Here is a 16,140-nt window from a genome sequence, read left to right as displayed (position 1 = left end):
ATGGATGTGAGAGTTGGACTGTGAAGAAGGCTGAGTGCCGAAGAATTGATGCTTTTGAGCTGTGGTGTTAGAGAAGACTCTTGAGAGTCCCTTGGACTGTGAGGAGATCCAACCAGTCCATTCTGAAGGAGATCAGCCCTGGGATTTCTTTGGAAGGAATGATGCTAAAGCTGAAACTCCAGTACTTTGGCCACCTCATGCAAAGAGTTGATTCATTGGAAAAGACTCTGATGCTGGGAGGGATTGGGGGCAGGAGGAGAAGGGGATGACAGGATGAGATGGCTGGATGGCATCACTGACTCGATGGACATGAGTCTCAGTGAACTCCAGGAGTTGGTGATGGACAGGGAGGCCTGGCGTGCTGCGATTCATGGGGTCGCAAAGAGTCGGACACGACTGAGCGACTGATCTGATCTGATGATAGAGTGAGGAAGACATTCAAGCCCATGCCCTCCTGGAACTTGTGTTCCAGCACAGGATGTAGACAGTTATGAAATTATAGTTAACGTGAGTCTGCAATAGAGGAGCATGGAGCACTGAGAGAGTTCTCAGGGGCTGAGTCCTTGTTTGGAGGATTTGGGGAGGTTTCACAGAGGCGGTGATGCTTAAGATGTGATCAGAGGAATGAGGGTGAAGGAAGCGGGTGGGGGAAAGGCTCCAGCCAAAACCACAGTGTGGAAAAGGCCCCCAGGCCCAAAGAAGTATGATGTGTGCTTGAGAAACTCGAGAAAAACCGGAGTGACCTAAGTGTTGTGAACCAAGGAGAAAAGTTATTCGAGACCAGGTGGGCCCCTTTTAGTCTCAGTAGGGAATGTGGATGTTATTCTAAGGGAGCAGAAAGCTTGAAGGATTCTAATTAAATGAATGACCAGATTGATTATGTGTAGTTTGTTTACTCAATCAGCTAAATATCAACTTTACTTTTCATCCTGTCTTTTCAAACCACCTCTGTGGACCTATTTGCTTTCTGTCTCTAGATGAAGTATCTGCAAGGCCTATAGCTTTTCCATTAGAGAGTATATAATTGTTTCCTTAGCTTAAAAATATCTAAGTCAGTCAATTACCACATGACTCCATTGCTGTCCAGTGTTTTAAGAAATGTCAAACCCTTATTGGATTTAAGTCTGTTTTCCAACTCCCATTTGAGCCTGACCCAGTCTGAGGAGCCTAGAGTATAGGGGGTGAAGAGTTTCTCTTTCTTATTATTTTTAGACTCGTGCCCTCCCTCCCTCTTAGCTAATGGTTTCCAGCCCCTTCTGGAGTTTGACTGAGAGTGAGGTGAGATAAAGGGGCAAGAGGTCTGCTGATGGGGGTGACTCTTTGACCTGAACACCACTGCCCCCCTCACTTCTAGGTGTGTGACAGTCTTCCCCTCTGTTGGGGGCCCTGAACTCTTCTACTATTACTTCTGGGCAACTTTCCTTTTATTTCCTGCCTCTCCTCCCCAAAACCACGCCTCCCCAGAAATAACCTTTATCTTAAATTTTGTGTGAACATTTTAAGAAATGTTTTTTTAAAGGTTTGACCTACATGTGTTTCAAACTATATTGTTACATTTTGCCAAATGTATTACTTAGCAATGTATACCCTTTCCTATGATTTGCCTTTTTCATACAAAAAATTATTTGGTATTGATGTATGTGTCTATATTCACTCATATGAATATATCACAATCTATTTGGCTATTCTCCTATTATGTCTTGTAGTTTTATAGCTTTGAAGTTTTTAATCTAGAATAGATGTGGAGTGTAGTATGAAGTATAATAGAAATCAGATTTCTTTATTTTTTTATGGATAGACTACCAACCGTGCAAACACGGCCCTTCTGATCTGCAGTCACCACTGTAACATATCCTAGTTCCCCGTGTACATCAGCCTGTCTCCGTCTCTCTTCTGTTTCATTATTGTATTTGACCTTCCCTAGGTCACGCTGACAAATTATCTCTAACCAGGTAACTTGTGTGAATAGCACCCTGTCTTAGATCTTCTTGGCCTTTGTTCTTGCATTTAAATGTTAGGTTCAGCTAGTCAAGTTCCATTAAAGGGAAAAAAAAGCACAACAACCTGTTAATAAAAATTACTTCTTCCAACCAAATTCTGCTTTATAGCTGCAGTTAGATCCTGGGTGGAGATTCCTGACTCTTCTTGCAGTAGGATACTCTATTTGCGCTCCTAGAATTTTAGGCCCAGGACAACTTCCTGACTCTCCATAAGGATAGAGGGTTATTATTTCAGTCTTCCCTTACTCATAATGTGTCTTTGCCTGTGCCCCAGTGACGGGTGGCTTTGCTTCCTCCCTCTCAGTAGTTTAAAGCTTCTGCTGTGTGGGGGAGACGAGGGTGGGAAGAGAGAGGGGAGGTGGGAGTGAAGGGGAGGGAGCCGGGGCTTCGGGGCCAGCACCCTCCAGGCCCTCCTCCCCGGCCAGGATCACCTCTTTTGAGGCCTATGTTTAACTGTTTAATGCCCAGCCAAGGCTTTTGCTTCTTATGAAAGAAGGTTCAGGGAAGTGAATGAGACTTCCTCCCTGTTTCCTCCCACCCTCTCCAACCTCCCACTAATGACCTTGCCCCATACTCCCACACCACCAGCAGGGACTCTCTCTGGTTCACTCTCTGCCCATCTTTCTCCTGAGGCCCATGGGAAGGAGCCTGCAAGGGAGTGCAGCTCCCCTTTGAAAGGTGCCCCAGCATTTCCAGACTCACATACCAGCACATCCTGGCCTTTGGCAGTTTTTTGTTTCTGTTTTTTCTATTTTTAGACATTTCTTATTTCTTTCTTTTGTGGCCAGTACCATGTTTCCCGCTTCTATGCTATTCCACAAGTGAGACTGTTGCTGTGTTGAGACTTTCCTTGGAATGGCTTATTCCCTTGGATTTCTGGTTAGTTCTTGGATGGCTTAAGCAAAGTGACAACTTTGTGATTTATCCATTTTGTTTCATTGCTTGTTGGGCTGCTTCTTTCTACATCAAAAGCCAAAGCAGAATGCCTTATAATTGACTTTTGTGTAGCAATCTCAAGCGTTTTAAATTTGCTAAACTCATTTGCTGATTCTAGTACTTTTTCTATATATTCTTTTGGATTTTCTGAGTAGGGGTAAATATTTTTCTAAGCAGATAATCACATCACCTGCAGATAATTTATTTTAATGCCTTTTAGCATATTATACATTTCTTTCTGTTACAGTATCTAGGAGCTTATTAAATATAAATGAAGTTAATGGGTGTCATTCTGTTCAGGCTGCTCTAATCAAACATAAAAAAACTGGATGGCTGTGTGTGTGTGCTAAGTCACTTCAGTCGTGTCCAACTCTTTGCGACCCCATGGGCTGTAGCCCACCAGGCTCCTCTGCCCATGGGGATTCTCCAGACAGATGGCTTATAAACAAATGTATTTCTCACAGTTATGAAAACCAGAAGTCTAAGATTAAGGTACCAGCATGATACAGGTTGCCAACTTCTTGCCGTATACTGTCATGATTGAAAGGGGCAGGGGACTAAACCGATTTACAAATGCTTCACCTGAATGACTTGAATCACTTCCCAAAAGCTTCATCTCCAAATGCCATCACTTTGGGCATTATGTCTTCAACACAGGAATTTTGGAGGGATACAAACATTCAGACCATTAGGAGTGGGCTTCCTTGTTGTGACTTTAAAAAAATATTTTAAACATTTCACCATCACGTACTATCCTTTCCATACATTTTAAAAACTCTTTTTCATTTACAGTTATTTTTTTTCAGTTTAAGAGGTGTTTCCTTTTTGTTTTTAACTTAAATGTTTCTCCTGTATCTATTGAACTTATCTATATAATTTTTTCCTTTGAACTTCTACTTAATGCTGTGAATTATATTATAGACTCAATGTTGAATCAGACTGAAAGTCATGGAATAAACCTATCTTGGTCATTGTGTATTATCTCTGTTTATACATTTCATACATTCTTGTGTGCAGTGTTAGTATTCACTTGTTAGATTAATTGTGTTAATTGTGATTTTCCAATTTTCTTTATCCTTAACTGATTTTTTCTTTTGTGATCTATCAATTATTGAGTTATGTTAAAATTTTCTGATGTGATATTGAATTTGTCAATTCTTCATTGTAGTTCTGTCAGTTTTGCCTTATATATGTGTGAGGCTGTTGTTGGATGTGTGTAAGTTTAAATATGTTACATCTTCTCAGACTTGCTTATGATGTTGATTTCATGGGTATATACTTATCCCAAAACTTATCAAGTTGTTTATATTAAATATGTAAGGCCTTTTATGTGTCAATCATAACTTCAATAAAGTAGTTTAAAATAAGACAGCTACTTGCAGTGTTACAAAAAAGAATTGTTACATCTTCTTGATGAGTTGAAAATTTTATTGGTATTTAATAACTACGTTTATATTTATGATGCTTTTTTGTATTACAGCCTAGCGGGTATAGCAAAATATGCATAACATAAAATTTACCATTTTAGCCATTTTTAAGAGTGCAGTTCTGTGGCATTAAGTATATTCCCATGGTTGTGCAACCATTACCACTGTCCATCTCCAGAACTATTTCTTTCGTTTTTTTAGAACTGTTTTTTTTTTTTTTTAATTGGAGAGCTTAGTCCAATTACACTTGGACTGCTTGTGTGGATAGTGCAGAGTGAGATGGTGTGTTGAAAGGTCAGTGAGAAGGTAGGGAAGTACCAGATCATATAGGGAACTGTAGGCTGCATAGGGGTTTATATTTTATTCTTGGTGCCAGAGGAAGCCATTGGAAAGTTTTATATAGGATAGTGAAATAATTTATATTTTTTAAAAGCTCACTTGCTGTGAAAAGTATAGGACAGGGTGAGAGTTAAAGTCTCCAGGCTCCTTGGAAAGCTACCGAAATAATACAGGTGAGAAAAGAAGATGGTCAAAGCAGTGCACTTGAGAAAAGACAGGATTTGATGGTGGATTGGCTGTTGTGGGAATGAGCAAGAGAGCCATCAAGAATTTGCTAGGGTTTTAGTTTGTAGCTAGGTAGAGGATGCTGTCATTTTCTGAGATTTGGAGTGCAGGGTTAGGCAGGGTGAGTGAGACTTGCACATTGGAAATATTAAGTGTGAAATACCTATTAGGTACCCAGGTAAAGATGTGACAGTTGCCTGGATATACAAATGCATACCGCAAAAATAGCAGGAGCTCTGCATTTGGTAGTTGTTCCCATATAAATGGATGTATATAGAGAAGAAAAGGCCTAGGGCACTCCTGGAAGAGAGATTAGGCAGAAGAGGAGGCCCCAGCCAAGAAAACGAAGAAGGAATAGTCAATAAAATAGAAAAAAAAAAAAAAAGAGGGGGGTAAAGTGGGGACATGTAAGCCAAGGGAGGCAGATGTTTTGGAAAGTATGGAGTAAACCACTGTGACCCATGTGACTGAGAGACTGAGTAACATAAGAACCAAGAAGTGAAGTGACCTTTGGATATGGCAACCTTCCAAGCTGTAGTAACCTTGATTAAAGCAGCTTCATTGGCTTGGGATGAGGGCAGTGGGCTGGAGAAACAGCACGGGTACTGGAATTGGAGTTTATCTGGTATAGGTAGTTACGTTTGATGGCGACTGCCTTTCTGTAGTGTTTTCCCCACTCAACAGATATTCCTCTCCACCTCAGGAACTTCCTGACTCCTAATTTTAACCCCATCCTTCATTGCCCAAACCCTCTTCTCTCCTTTAAAAGCTGAATTCTTACCTCTCCTGTAAGAGTGAAGCTTGATTGCCCCCCAAGAGCCATCCTGGACACTTGAATACAAGAGACTCATTTACTTCTCCAGTGGTGGGAGAAGTGGGATGGCAGGGTCAATAATTAAGGTGTCTGCCTGGCTATTGGTCAGTGACTCAAGATGCAAAGAGGTTAATAGTTTTTTTTTAAATTACGGTAATAAGCTTTATTTTTTGAGCAGTGTTAGGATCAAGCAACATGGATCAGAAAGTACAGACAGTTCCCATGTGCCTCATCTCCACACATATCTCCCTCACTTTGTGTCTGACACTACAGTGGTTTATTTGTTCCAATCCATGAACCTATACTGACACATCATCAATCACCTGAAGTCCATAGTTTACATTAGGACTCACTCTTGGTGTTGTACTTTCTATGGATTTTGACAGTTCTATAATGACACATGTACATCCTATATTATCATACAGAATAGTTTCATTGCCCTGGAAGTCCTCTCTGCTCTTCCTGTTCATCCCTGACATCTATACTGTCTCTATTTTGCTGTTATTGTTCAGTTGCTAAGTTGTGTCCTACTCTTTGTGACTGCATGGACTGCAGCAAGCCAGGCTCCCCTGTCCTTCACAATCTCCTGGAGTTTGTTCAGATTCATACCCATTGAGTTGACAATGCCATTCAACCATCTCATCCTCTGTCGCCCCTCTTCTCCTTTTGTCTTCAATCTTTCCCAGCATCAGGGTCTTTCCCAATGAGTCAGTTCTGCTCATCAGGTGGCCAAAGTATTAGAGCTTCAGCTTTAGCAAGGGTCCTTCCAATGAACATTCAGGGTTGATTTCCTTTAGGATTGACTGGTTTGATCTCCTTGCTGTCCAAGGGACTCTAAGAGTTTTCTTCAGCACCACAATTTGAAACCGTCAGTTCTTCGGTGTTCAGGCTTCTTTGATGGTTCAATGGGTTAAGAATCCACCTGCAATGTAGGAGACACAGGAGACTTGAGTTTGATTCCTGGGTCAGGAAGATCCCCTGGAGAAGGAAATGGCAACCCACTCCAGTATTCTCGCTTGGGAAATCCCATGGTCAGAGAAGCCTGGCAAGCTACAGTCCATGGGGTCGCAAAGAGTTGGACATGACTGAGCACATAAGCACAACAGTCCGGCCATTTAACTACTGTGCTGTGCTCTTTCAGATTGCTTACAGCTTAATAATTACAGCCTTCTTTATGGTCCAACTCTCACATCCGTACATGACCACTGGAAAAATCATAGCTTTGATTATATGGACATTTGTTGGCAAAGTGATATCCCTGCTTTTTAAAATGCTGTCTAGATTTGCCATAGCTTTCCTTTTAAGAGAAAGTGTCTTTTAATTTCATGGCTGCAGTCACTATCCATGGTGATTTTGGAGCCCAAGAACATAAAATCTGTCACTGTTTCTACTTTTTCCCCTTCTGTTTGCATGAAGTGATGGGACCAGATGCCATGATACTAATTTTCTGTATGTTGAGTTTCAAGCCAGCTTTTTCACTCTCTTCTTTCACATTCATCAAAAGGCTCTTTTGTTCCTCTTCACTTTCTGTCATGAGAGTGGTATCATCTGAATATCTAAAGTTATTGATATTTCCCCTAGCAATCTTGACTCCAGCTTGTGATTCATCCAGCCCAGCATTTTGCATGATGTACTCTGCATAGAAGTTAAATAAGCAGGGTGACAATATACAGCCCTGTCATACTCCTTTCCCAATTTTGAACCAGTCTGTTGTTCCATGTCTGGTTCTAACTGTTGCTTCTTGACCTGCATACAGGTTTCTCAGGAGACGGATAAGGTATTCCCATCTGTTTAAGAATTTTCCACAGTTTGTTGTGATCCACACAGTCAAAGGCTTTAGCGTAGTCAATGAAGCAGAAGTAGATGCTGTCTCTATAGTTTTACCTTTTCCAGAATGTCATGTAGTTGGAATCACACAGTGTGTTGCTTTTCATATTGGCTTCTTTCACTTAGTAGTATCCATTTAAGCTTCCTTCATGTCTTTTCATGACTTGATTATTCATTTCTCTTTACCACTGAATAACATTCCATTGTCTGGATATACCTCAGTGTTTTAATCCATTCACATACTAATTAAGCAATCTTGGTTGCTTCCAAGTTTTTGGCTACTTTGAATAATGGTGCCATGAACATTCTTGTTCAGGTTTTGTGTTTAACTCATTTGAATAAATACCAAGGAATTTGTTTGCTGGATCATATGATAAATGGCTTTCAGAGTGGCTGTACCATTTTACATTTCCACCAGCAGTAAACAAGAGTTCTTGTTGCTCTTTATCCTCACCAGTATTTGGCATTGTAGGTAAATTTGGCATTTTGGATTATTGCCATTGTAATAAGTATGTAGTGGTATCTCATGGTTGTTTTAATTTGCATTTCCTGATGATGTATGATGCATATACTCATCCTTTCATATGTTTATTTGCCATCTGCATGTCTTCTTCAGTGAGGTGTCTGTTTAGACCCTTTGCCCACTTTTCACTGGGCTATTTGTTTTCTTACTGTTGAATTTTAAGACTTCTTTGTATTGTGGGGGTTGGCATCTAGCAATCCAAAATATGGTGTTTTGGCTTAAGGATTACTTTTAGTCAAAGGCAATTAAGAAAAAGCAGACATATAGAAAGGCAGGATGATTCTTAACCATCAGAGACAACTGGAGACTTCTACCAGTCTAGAGACATTGAGAGAATTCTTCACAATAAGCACTATTAAAACCAACCCTTCTCTTACAATAGTTTCCCCCATGTATTTACTTTTTCAGTTTGCCACCCCTAAAAGTCTTATCCCCTTTTTCTCTCTCTTGTGAGTGAAGTTGCTCAGTCGTGTCCAACTCTTTGCTCCCATGGACTGTAGGCTCCTCCATCCATCGAATTTTCCAGGCAACAGTACTGGAGTGGGTTGCCATTTCCTTCTCCGGGGATCTTCCCAACCTGGGGATCGAACCCAGGTTTCCTGCATTGCAGGCAGACGCTTTACCATCTGAGCTATCCCCTTTTTCTGTCTCTTGTCACTTCCCCACAAATATATTATTCTTTATTAAGATGCTACATAAGCCCCAGGTTCTAAACATTCCTTTGAATTACTCATCACTGAGGCTTCTCCCTGTGTAAGGATGATACACATTAATAAATTGTTAATTTTTTATTGTTAATATGGCCTTTGCCAGTTTAATTTCTAGGGTCCCAGGCACAGAACCTAGAAGAGTAGAGGAAAAGGAGATTCTATTCTTCCCCAATAGTTTATTTTTGATAACAGTCCTTTGTCAGATATGTTTTTCATAACTACTTTCTCCCAGCCCACATCTTGTATTCTAATTCTTTTGACAGTGTCTCTCATAGAGCATAAGTTTGTAATTTAACAAAGTATGGCTTGTTGATTTTTTTCATTCATTGTGAAAGGATACTCTAAGGATTGTGTCCTTAAAGTTGTATCTAAAGAGTCATCACCATACCCAAGTTCTTCTAGATTTTCTCCCATGTTATCTTCTAGAAGTTTTACATTTTATGTTTAAGTCTGTAATTCATTTTGAGTTAGATTTTTGTGAAGGGTATAAGGTCTGTGTGTAGATTTATTTTTTCTTGATATAGATATCTTAGCTTAGGGCTTCCCAGGTGGCTCAGTGGTAAAGAATCTGGCTGCCAATACAGAAGACACAGGAGACACAGGTTTGATCCCTGGGTAGGGAAGATCCCGTGGAGTAGGAAATGGCAACCCACTCGAGTATTCTTGCCTGGTGGCCTACAGTCCATGGGGTTGCAAAGAGTCAGCACGACTGAGTGACTTAGCACACATACACATCTTAGCTTAACATTTGAACGTTGTTTTTCTTGCTTATAAAGCACATGATCATTGCAGAAATTTCCTACAAGGCAAATATAAAGAAGACAATGAAAATCATGACTGTTAACACTTTGATGAATTATGGATTAGTCCTTTTCAACATTCATTTCAACATTTTTCACTATACTTCTTTATTTTAGACATTATAATGTGACCGCTTTCCTTAGGTAATGAAAAACTCTTTGTAAGAATCATTTTAATGGATACTTTTTTTCTAGGTAGATGAGGTGTTATCATTTAGTTAATTTTCCTATTGTTGGCATTTTTATTTCTAACTTTTATCATAATGCTGTGATGAACATTTTTGTGTGGAAAACTTTTCTTCCCCTCTGTTTTTCAAGTTATGTCCTTAGGATAGAGACCTATCAGTAGATTTATGGGATCAGAGGGCAAAAAAAAAAAAAAGAACTCAATGCATAGTTTCAAACTGCTTTCTAGGAGTAGTGTACCATTTTACCATTTCATTAATGTCAGTCTCTCTCAGTTCTTATTACCATTAATAAGTAATTAATAGTAATATTAATTACTGTCTTTTAAAAACTTCCTTAATTTGATAGGTGAAAAATCACATCCCGTTGCTGTAACAGACATTTCATCAATTACTAATAAAATTGAATAAATGTTACTCAAATATTCATTTGTTAACCGTTTGTGGTATTTTTTTAATTTATAAATTATATGTTTATGAACTTGCTAATTTAAACCACTGTTTTATCCAAATTGCTTGATATTTGTTGGTTTGTTTTTAGGAAAACTGGAACAGCTTACATAAGAAAGGTATTTCAACATAACACTCCTGAAGGATTTTTGTCCTCAGTTATTGCAGAACTGATAGACCCTTTTGGAATAGAGGAAGTAAATGAGAGCTCTTGTTTGTCCAGTTCCCTTTCCATTAGTGAAGCTGGAAATCACTCCTATAAACTTAGTCTTCAGTTACAAAGTAAGTATAATGATATTTCTGATGGTTGGGAAAGATGAAGAATTATCTTTTGGGATGAGTGTTCATGCTCTTTTATAGAACAATAGATTTCAAAATTTAAACCAATTGATAATCTACAGAAGTCTACATATACTTAAATTCCTAGAGGAATTCTTTATTTTTAATATAATAAAACCTGATTTCTCCACTGGGACAAATAACAGGTATCTTACATTTAATACTTTCTCTCACTTGATTATTGCAATAGTCTCTCTCTCTCTCTTTTTTTTTTTTTTTGGTCAGGTTTATTAAGGTATAACTTACATACAGTAAAATTCACTCTTTTCAGTGTATGTCTATGGATTTTGATAAATTCATTCAATGATGGAGCCACCATTGTGATCAGTCCCATAAAACTCTCTCCTAATTCTTTGCTCTCCCAACCCTGGCCCCTGGCAACCAATGATCTGTTTTCTGTTCCCCAAATTCTCTCCTTTCCAGAATATTACATAAATGGAATAATACAATAGACAGAATTTTGACTCTACCTTAAGTATTTGTGTACAGGTTTTTGTGTATACATATGTTTTCACTTCTCTGGAATAAATGCCCAGGAGTGCAATTGCTGGGCTGAATAGTAATTGCATATTTATTGAGTTGGCCAAAAAGTCTGTTTGGGTTTTTCATAACATCTTACAGGAGAACCTGAACAAACTTTTTGGCCAATGCAATAGTTTTTAGGGAAACTGATTTCTCTGCTTTCCTTCTTGCCCTTTCTCTGTCAAATGCCCAGTCTATTCTCAACAGAGTAGCTTAAGTGATCTTACTAAAACATAAGTTCAATCATGCCCCTTGTTGATTTTCTATCTGTATGACCTATCCATTGATGAAAGTAGGGTGTTAAAATCCTCTACTATTTGCATATTGCTATCTATTTCTCCTCAAAGTCTATGAATATTTGCTTTATTATTTAGGTGCTCATTTGTTAAGTGCATAAATATTTACAAATGTTTTATCTTTTTGTTTGACTCTTATTATATAATAACCTTATTTAGCCTTTGTCTTAAGGTCTACTTTTTCTGATATAAGTATTGGTATCCCAGACTTCTTTTGATTTCCACTTGCATAGAATATCTTTTTTCATCCCTTCACTTTCAGTCTGCATGTTTCCTTACATCTAAAATGAGTCCCTTGTAGGCACCACATAGCATATCTTGTTTTTGCTTCTAAATCAACTCAACCACTTTATATCTTTTGATTGAAGAATTTAGGTCATTTACATTTAAGTAGTTATGGGTAGGTATGCACTGATCACCACTTTGTTAATTTTTTTTGGTGTTTTATACCAAAAAAATACCAAAATACCAAATTATGTTGTACACCTGAAACTAATATTATGTATCAATTATATCTCAAAAAGTCAAAAGGTGGAGAGGAAAGTGAGTGACCAGCATCATGCATGTGTGCTCAGTCACTCAGTCATGTCCAACTCTTTGTGATCCCATGGACTGTAGCCTGCCAAGCTCCCCTGCCTATGGGATTTCCCAGGCAAGAATACTGGAGCAGTTTTCCATTCCCTCCTGAAGGAATCTTCCCAACCCAGAGATCAACCAGCATCTCCTGCATTGGCAGGTGAATTCTTTACTACTGAGCCACCTGGGAAGCCCAGTGGTCAGCATATATGATAGTTAATGCTGCTAGATTAAATGAGATCACTGGGAAAGCAGGTGTAGATAAAGAAAGGAAAAAGCTTGAGATCCAATCTCTGGTATTCCAACATTTAGTGGTCAGAGAGATGGGGAAGACTGGATGGTCTACTAGGAGAAGAGAGTATGTCTCAGAAACCAAGTGAAGAAGTTACTTCAAGAAGGAAGAAGTGATGCTGTGCTACATGCTGCCAAGAGGTGGGTTTAGAAAAAAGGTCAGAAGAGAAAACTGCCCGATGGATCTGTGTCAAAGTCACTGTGACAAAAGCTGTTGTTGGGTGGAATCATGTAGACAAAAATGACATGTAGTCATTGGGTTAGGGTCAAAAAATTACAAGAGGCAGGGAATTGAAGACAGTGAATAAGGCAATCCTTTTGGGGAATCTCACAGTGAAGGGGAAAAGAGAAATGAGATGGTAGTTGAAGGAAATGTAGAAAAGGGTTTTTTGTTGGTTTGTTGAAATGGGAAAAATTAGAACATGTGTGCATAATAAAGGAATTATGAGGTTCTCTTCAGACTACTTCTATTTATTTTTTTCAGAACAAGGTGAGTATCATTGTTGATGTGTTTCAAAAACATTTTAAAATAATGACTTCCCTCTCCTTCAAACAGCCATCTTTTGACTTCTCTCATATCTACTCTGATGGATTTTCTCCAATCTCTAGGTTATTAAGGCTCTTACTAGTTCTATAGAAAAGAAATCAACTTTCTCATAATTACTTAACCCTATGTGGGTTGTTTTTTGCTGAGAATTTTATAGAACTAGTTTTACAGTAGAAGTTGTGATACACTTTCAACAAAATAATTTGAATTATGACCAGAAATCTGACAAATATGTTCTCTAGTTAAGACCATACTTTAAAAACTCAAATAATATATTCCTCAGTTATGTCCACCAGTATTGCTTAGAGAACATTGGCCATTCTATTTTATGCCAAATCATTCTTGTTTTAGCTCCAGGTGTTATCTCCTCATTTCAAGATTCGGATATAGAAAAGACTGTGGTGATTCCTGGTTATAGCAGCTTCCTGATCACAACGATATTGGACAATGAGAATGCTTTAGCTGTTGCTACCATGCCTGAAATAGTCCCCCATAACATGACCTTTCAAAAAGACTCCTGGTTCTTATACAACTTTGGAAAAAGGAATGGACAAACATGGAACATATATGCAAAACCGTGTAATTACTGGTTTCAACAACATGATGATTCACTATCCCTCAGTGTCCTGAAATACATTGATCTGGGGAAATCTCACACTTTAAAAATGAAGGTCATACCTAATACAAAACGTAAGTTTATTTTTATTGGGAAATAACAAGAGGAGATATTATTGCTTTTGTTGCATGTAAAATACATTCTTTGATATTTCCTTTATCTTTGGTTTCATTAGTAGGTGGCATTCTATCACTAACAGTATAACCTTCTAATTATTGAGCACTTATGCAAAACTGTATATTAAATGTTTTTATACATTTAAAATTTATGGTTTATGACTATCCTAATGGGCTAGATTATAATCCTTATTTTATAAATGAGAAAAATGAGGTTATATTACCAGCCCAAATTTACAGAGGATTTTAGTTTAAATTTTAGCTGCCCTCTGAAAAGAAAACCTTTTAATTATCTTGTTATTGTTATAACCATTTCAAATATTTATTTTAAGCCAAAAAAAAAAAAACCACTTTTAAATAGAATTCTATACTTTGCTCCATTATCCAAGTATTTATTTAAAGTATTTATGTATTTAAAAATAAAAAGCTTACTAAAGATGATGATAAAATAGCATGCTAGAAAAAAGTAAAACAAAAAATTTTAGTAAATAACTTAGCTGGAAAGTGAGGGAAAAAAGATGAAAGAGAGAAGAGAGAAAAAGGAAAATCTTGTCACTAGAAATGAAGACGTTAGCAAAGTATTGCTCAAAATTCTCCAGGATAGGCTTCAACAGTATGTGAACCGAGAACTTTCAGATATTCAAGCTGGATTTGGAAAAGGTAGAGGAATCAGATATCCACTGGATCATAGAAAAAGCAAGAGAATTGCAGAAAAACATCTGCTTCAACACTACACTAAAGCCTTTGATGTGTGGATCACAACAAATTGTAGAAAAATTCTTAAAGAGATAAGAATACCAGACCACCTTCCTTGCATCCTGAGAAACCTCAGGTATGCAGGTAAAAAAGCAACAGTTAGAACTGAACATGGAACAATGGACTGGTTACAAGTTGGAAAAGGAGTACGTTAAGGCTGTATATTGCCACCCTGTTTATTTAACTTATATGCAGAATACATCATGCAAAATGCCAGGCCGGATAAAGCACAAGCTGAAATCAAGATTGCCAGGAGAAATATCAATAACCTCAGACATGCAGATGACACCACCCTTATGGTAGAAAGCGAAGAGGAACTAAAGAGCTTCTTGATGAAAGTGAAAGAGGAAAGTGAAAAAAGCTGGCTTAAAACTCAACTTTAAAAAAAACGAAGATTGTGGCATCCAGTCCCATCATTTCATGGCAAATAGATGGGAAAACAATGGAAACAGTGACAGACTTTATTTTCTTGGGCTCCAAAATCATTTCAGATGGCAACTGCAGCCATGAAATTAAAAGATGCTTGCTCCTTGGATGAAAAGCTATGACAAACCTAGATAGCTTATTAAGAAGCAGAGACATTATTTTGCCAACAAAGGTCCATCTGGTCAAAGATAAGGTTTTTCCAATAGTCATGTATGGATGTGAGCATATTGGACCATAAAGAAGGCTGAATACCAAATAATTGATGCTTTTGAACTGTGATGTTGGAGAAGACTTTTGAGAGTCCCTTGGACTGCAAGGAGATCAAACTAGTCATTCCTAAAGGAAATCAATCCTGAATATTCTTTCAGAAGGGATGACAGAGGACAATATGATTGGATGGCATCACCAACTCATTGGACATGAGTTTGAGCAAACTCCGAGAGTTGGAGAAAGACAGGGAAGCCTGGTGTGCTGCAGTCCATGGGGTCACAAAGAGTCAGACACCACTGAGCAACTGAGCAACAAAAACAAGAAATGAAGAGGGAATTCAAAATCAAAAGAGTTAGCTAATATGTAGCTCCTACAAGGTTATGAGGCTCAGATGTAGACAGTGGAATGTGTTCTAATGCCCAGCCATTGGTTTGAAGACGTAGACCTTTAGACATTTCTACCTTGTGGTATGAAGTTGGAACTGAGAACATTAAGTAAGGCTGGAACCATCAGATAGTGGAGAGGTGAAGAGGCAATAAGAACAATGCTACCCAACAACGCAAAGAAGGAGATAGGGGGACTATGATCTCCATGGGACTCAAAAAGAATTTCTTATAAAAAACCCAAACTTCTAGACTGTGTAACACCCAGAGACTACACACCAGATACAAGAATCCCAAACTGAGAAATCATTACAATCCCTGGGCCCCAGCTTAAGGAAGCACAAAACCACCTGTATGAATACTTTCATAAACCAGGTAACATGGACTTGCACAAAAAAAAAGTCAATCTTTCTGACTTACTTCGCTCTGTGCATGTGTTTGGAATCTAGAAAGATGGTACTAATGAACCTATTTGCAGGGCAGCAAGGAAGACGCAGACATAGAGAACAGACTAGTGCACACAGTGGGAGAAGGAGAGGGTGGGACGAATTGAAAGAATAGCCTGGAAACATACATTGCTGCTGCTGCTAAGTTGCTTCAGTTGTGTCCGACTCTGTGCGACCCCAGAGACAGCAGCCCACCAGGCTCGCCCATCCCTGGGATTCTCCAGGCAAGAACACTGGAGTCCGTTGCCATTTCCTTCTCCAATGCATGAAAGTGAAAAGTGAAAGTGAAGTCACTCAGTCATGTCCAACTGAGTGACCCCATGGACTGCAGCCCACCAGGCTCTTCCGTCCATGGGATTTTCCAGGCAAGAGTACTGGAG

The 16,140-nt window shown here is 38.6% G+C and overlaps 1 protein-coding gene across 1 annotated transcript in view; it reads left to right on the top strand.

The window, feature by feature from the left end:
- CATSPERB (catsper channel auxiliary subunit beta) overlaps positions 1 to 16,140 on the top strand; it is a 121,108-nt gene that overhangs the window by 82,439 nt on the left and 22,529 nt on the right. Inside the window, exons 17-18 of the mRNA XM_010836181.1 lie at positions 10,328 to 10,518; positions 13,165 to 13,497. Coding sequence (XP_010834483.1) covers positions 10,328 to 10,518; positions 13,165 to 13,497 — 524 coding nt within the window. The remainder of the gene's footprint in view (positions 1 to 10,327; positions 10,519 to 13,164; positions 13,498 to 16,140) is intronic.

This window comes from Bison bison, unplaced genomic scaffold, assembly GCF_000754665.1.
Source record: "Bison bison bison isolate TAMUID 2011002044 unplaced genomic scaffold, Bison_UMD1.0 scf7180017864061, whole genome shotgun sequence".
Classification (NCBI taxonomy): domain Eukaryota; kingdom Metazoa; phylum Chordata; class Mammalia; order Artiodactyla; family Bovidae; genus Bison; species Bison bison.
This window is presented reverse-complemented; position numbering and strand designations above follow the sequence as displayed.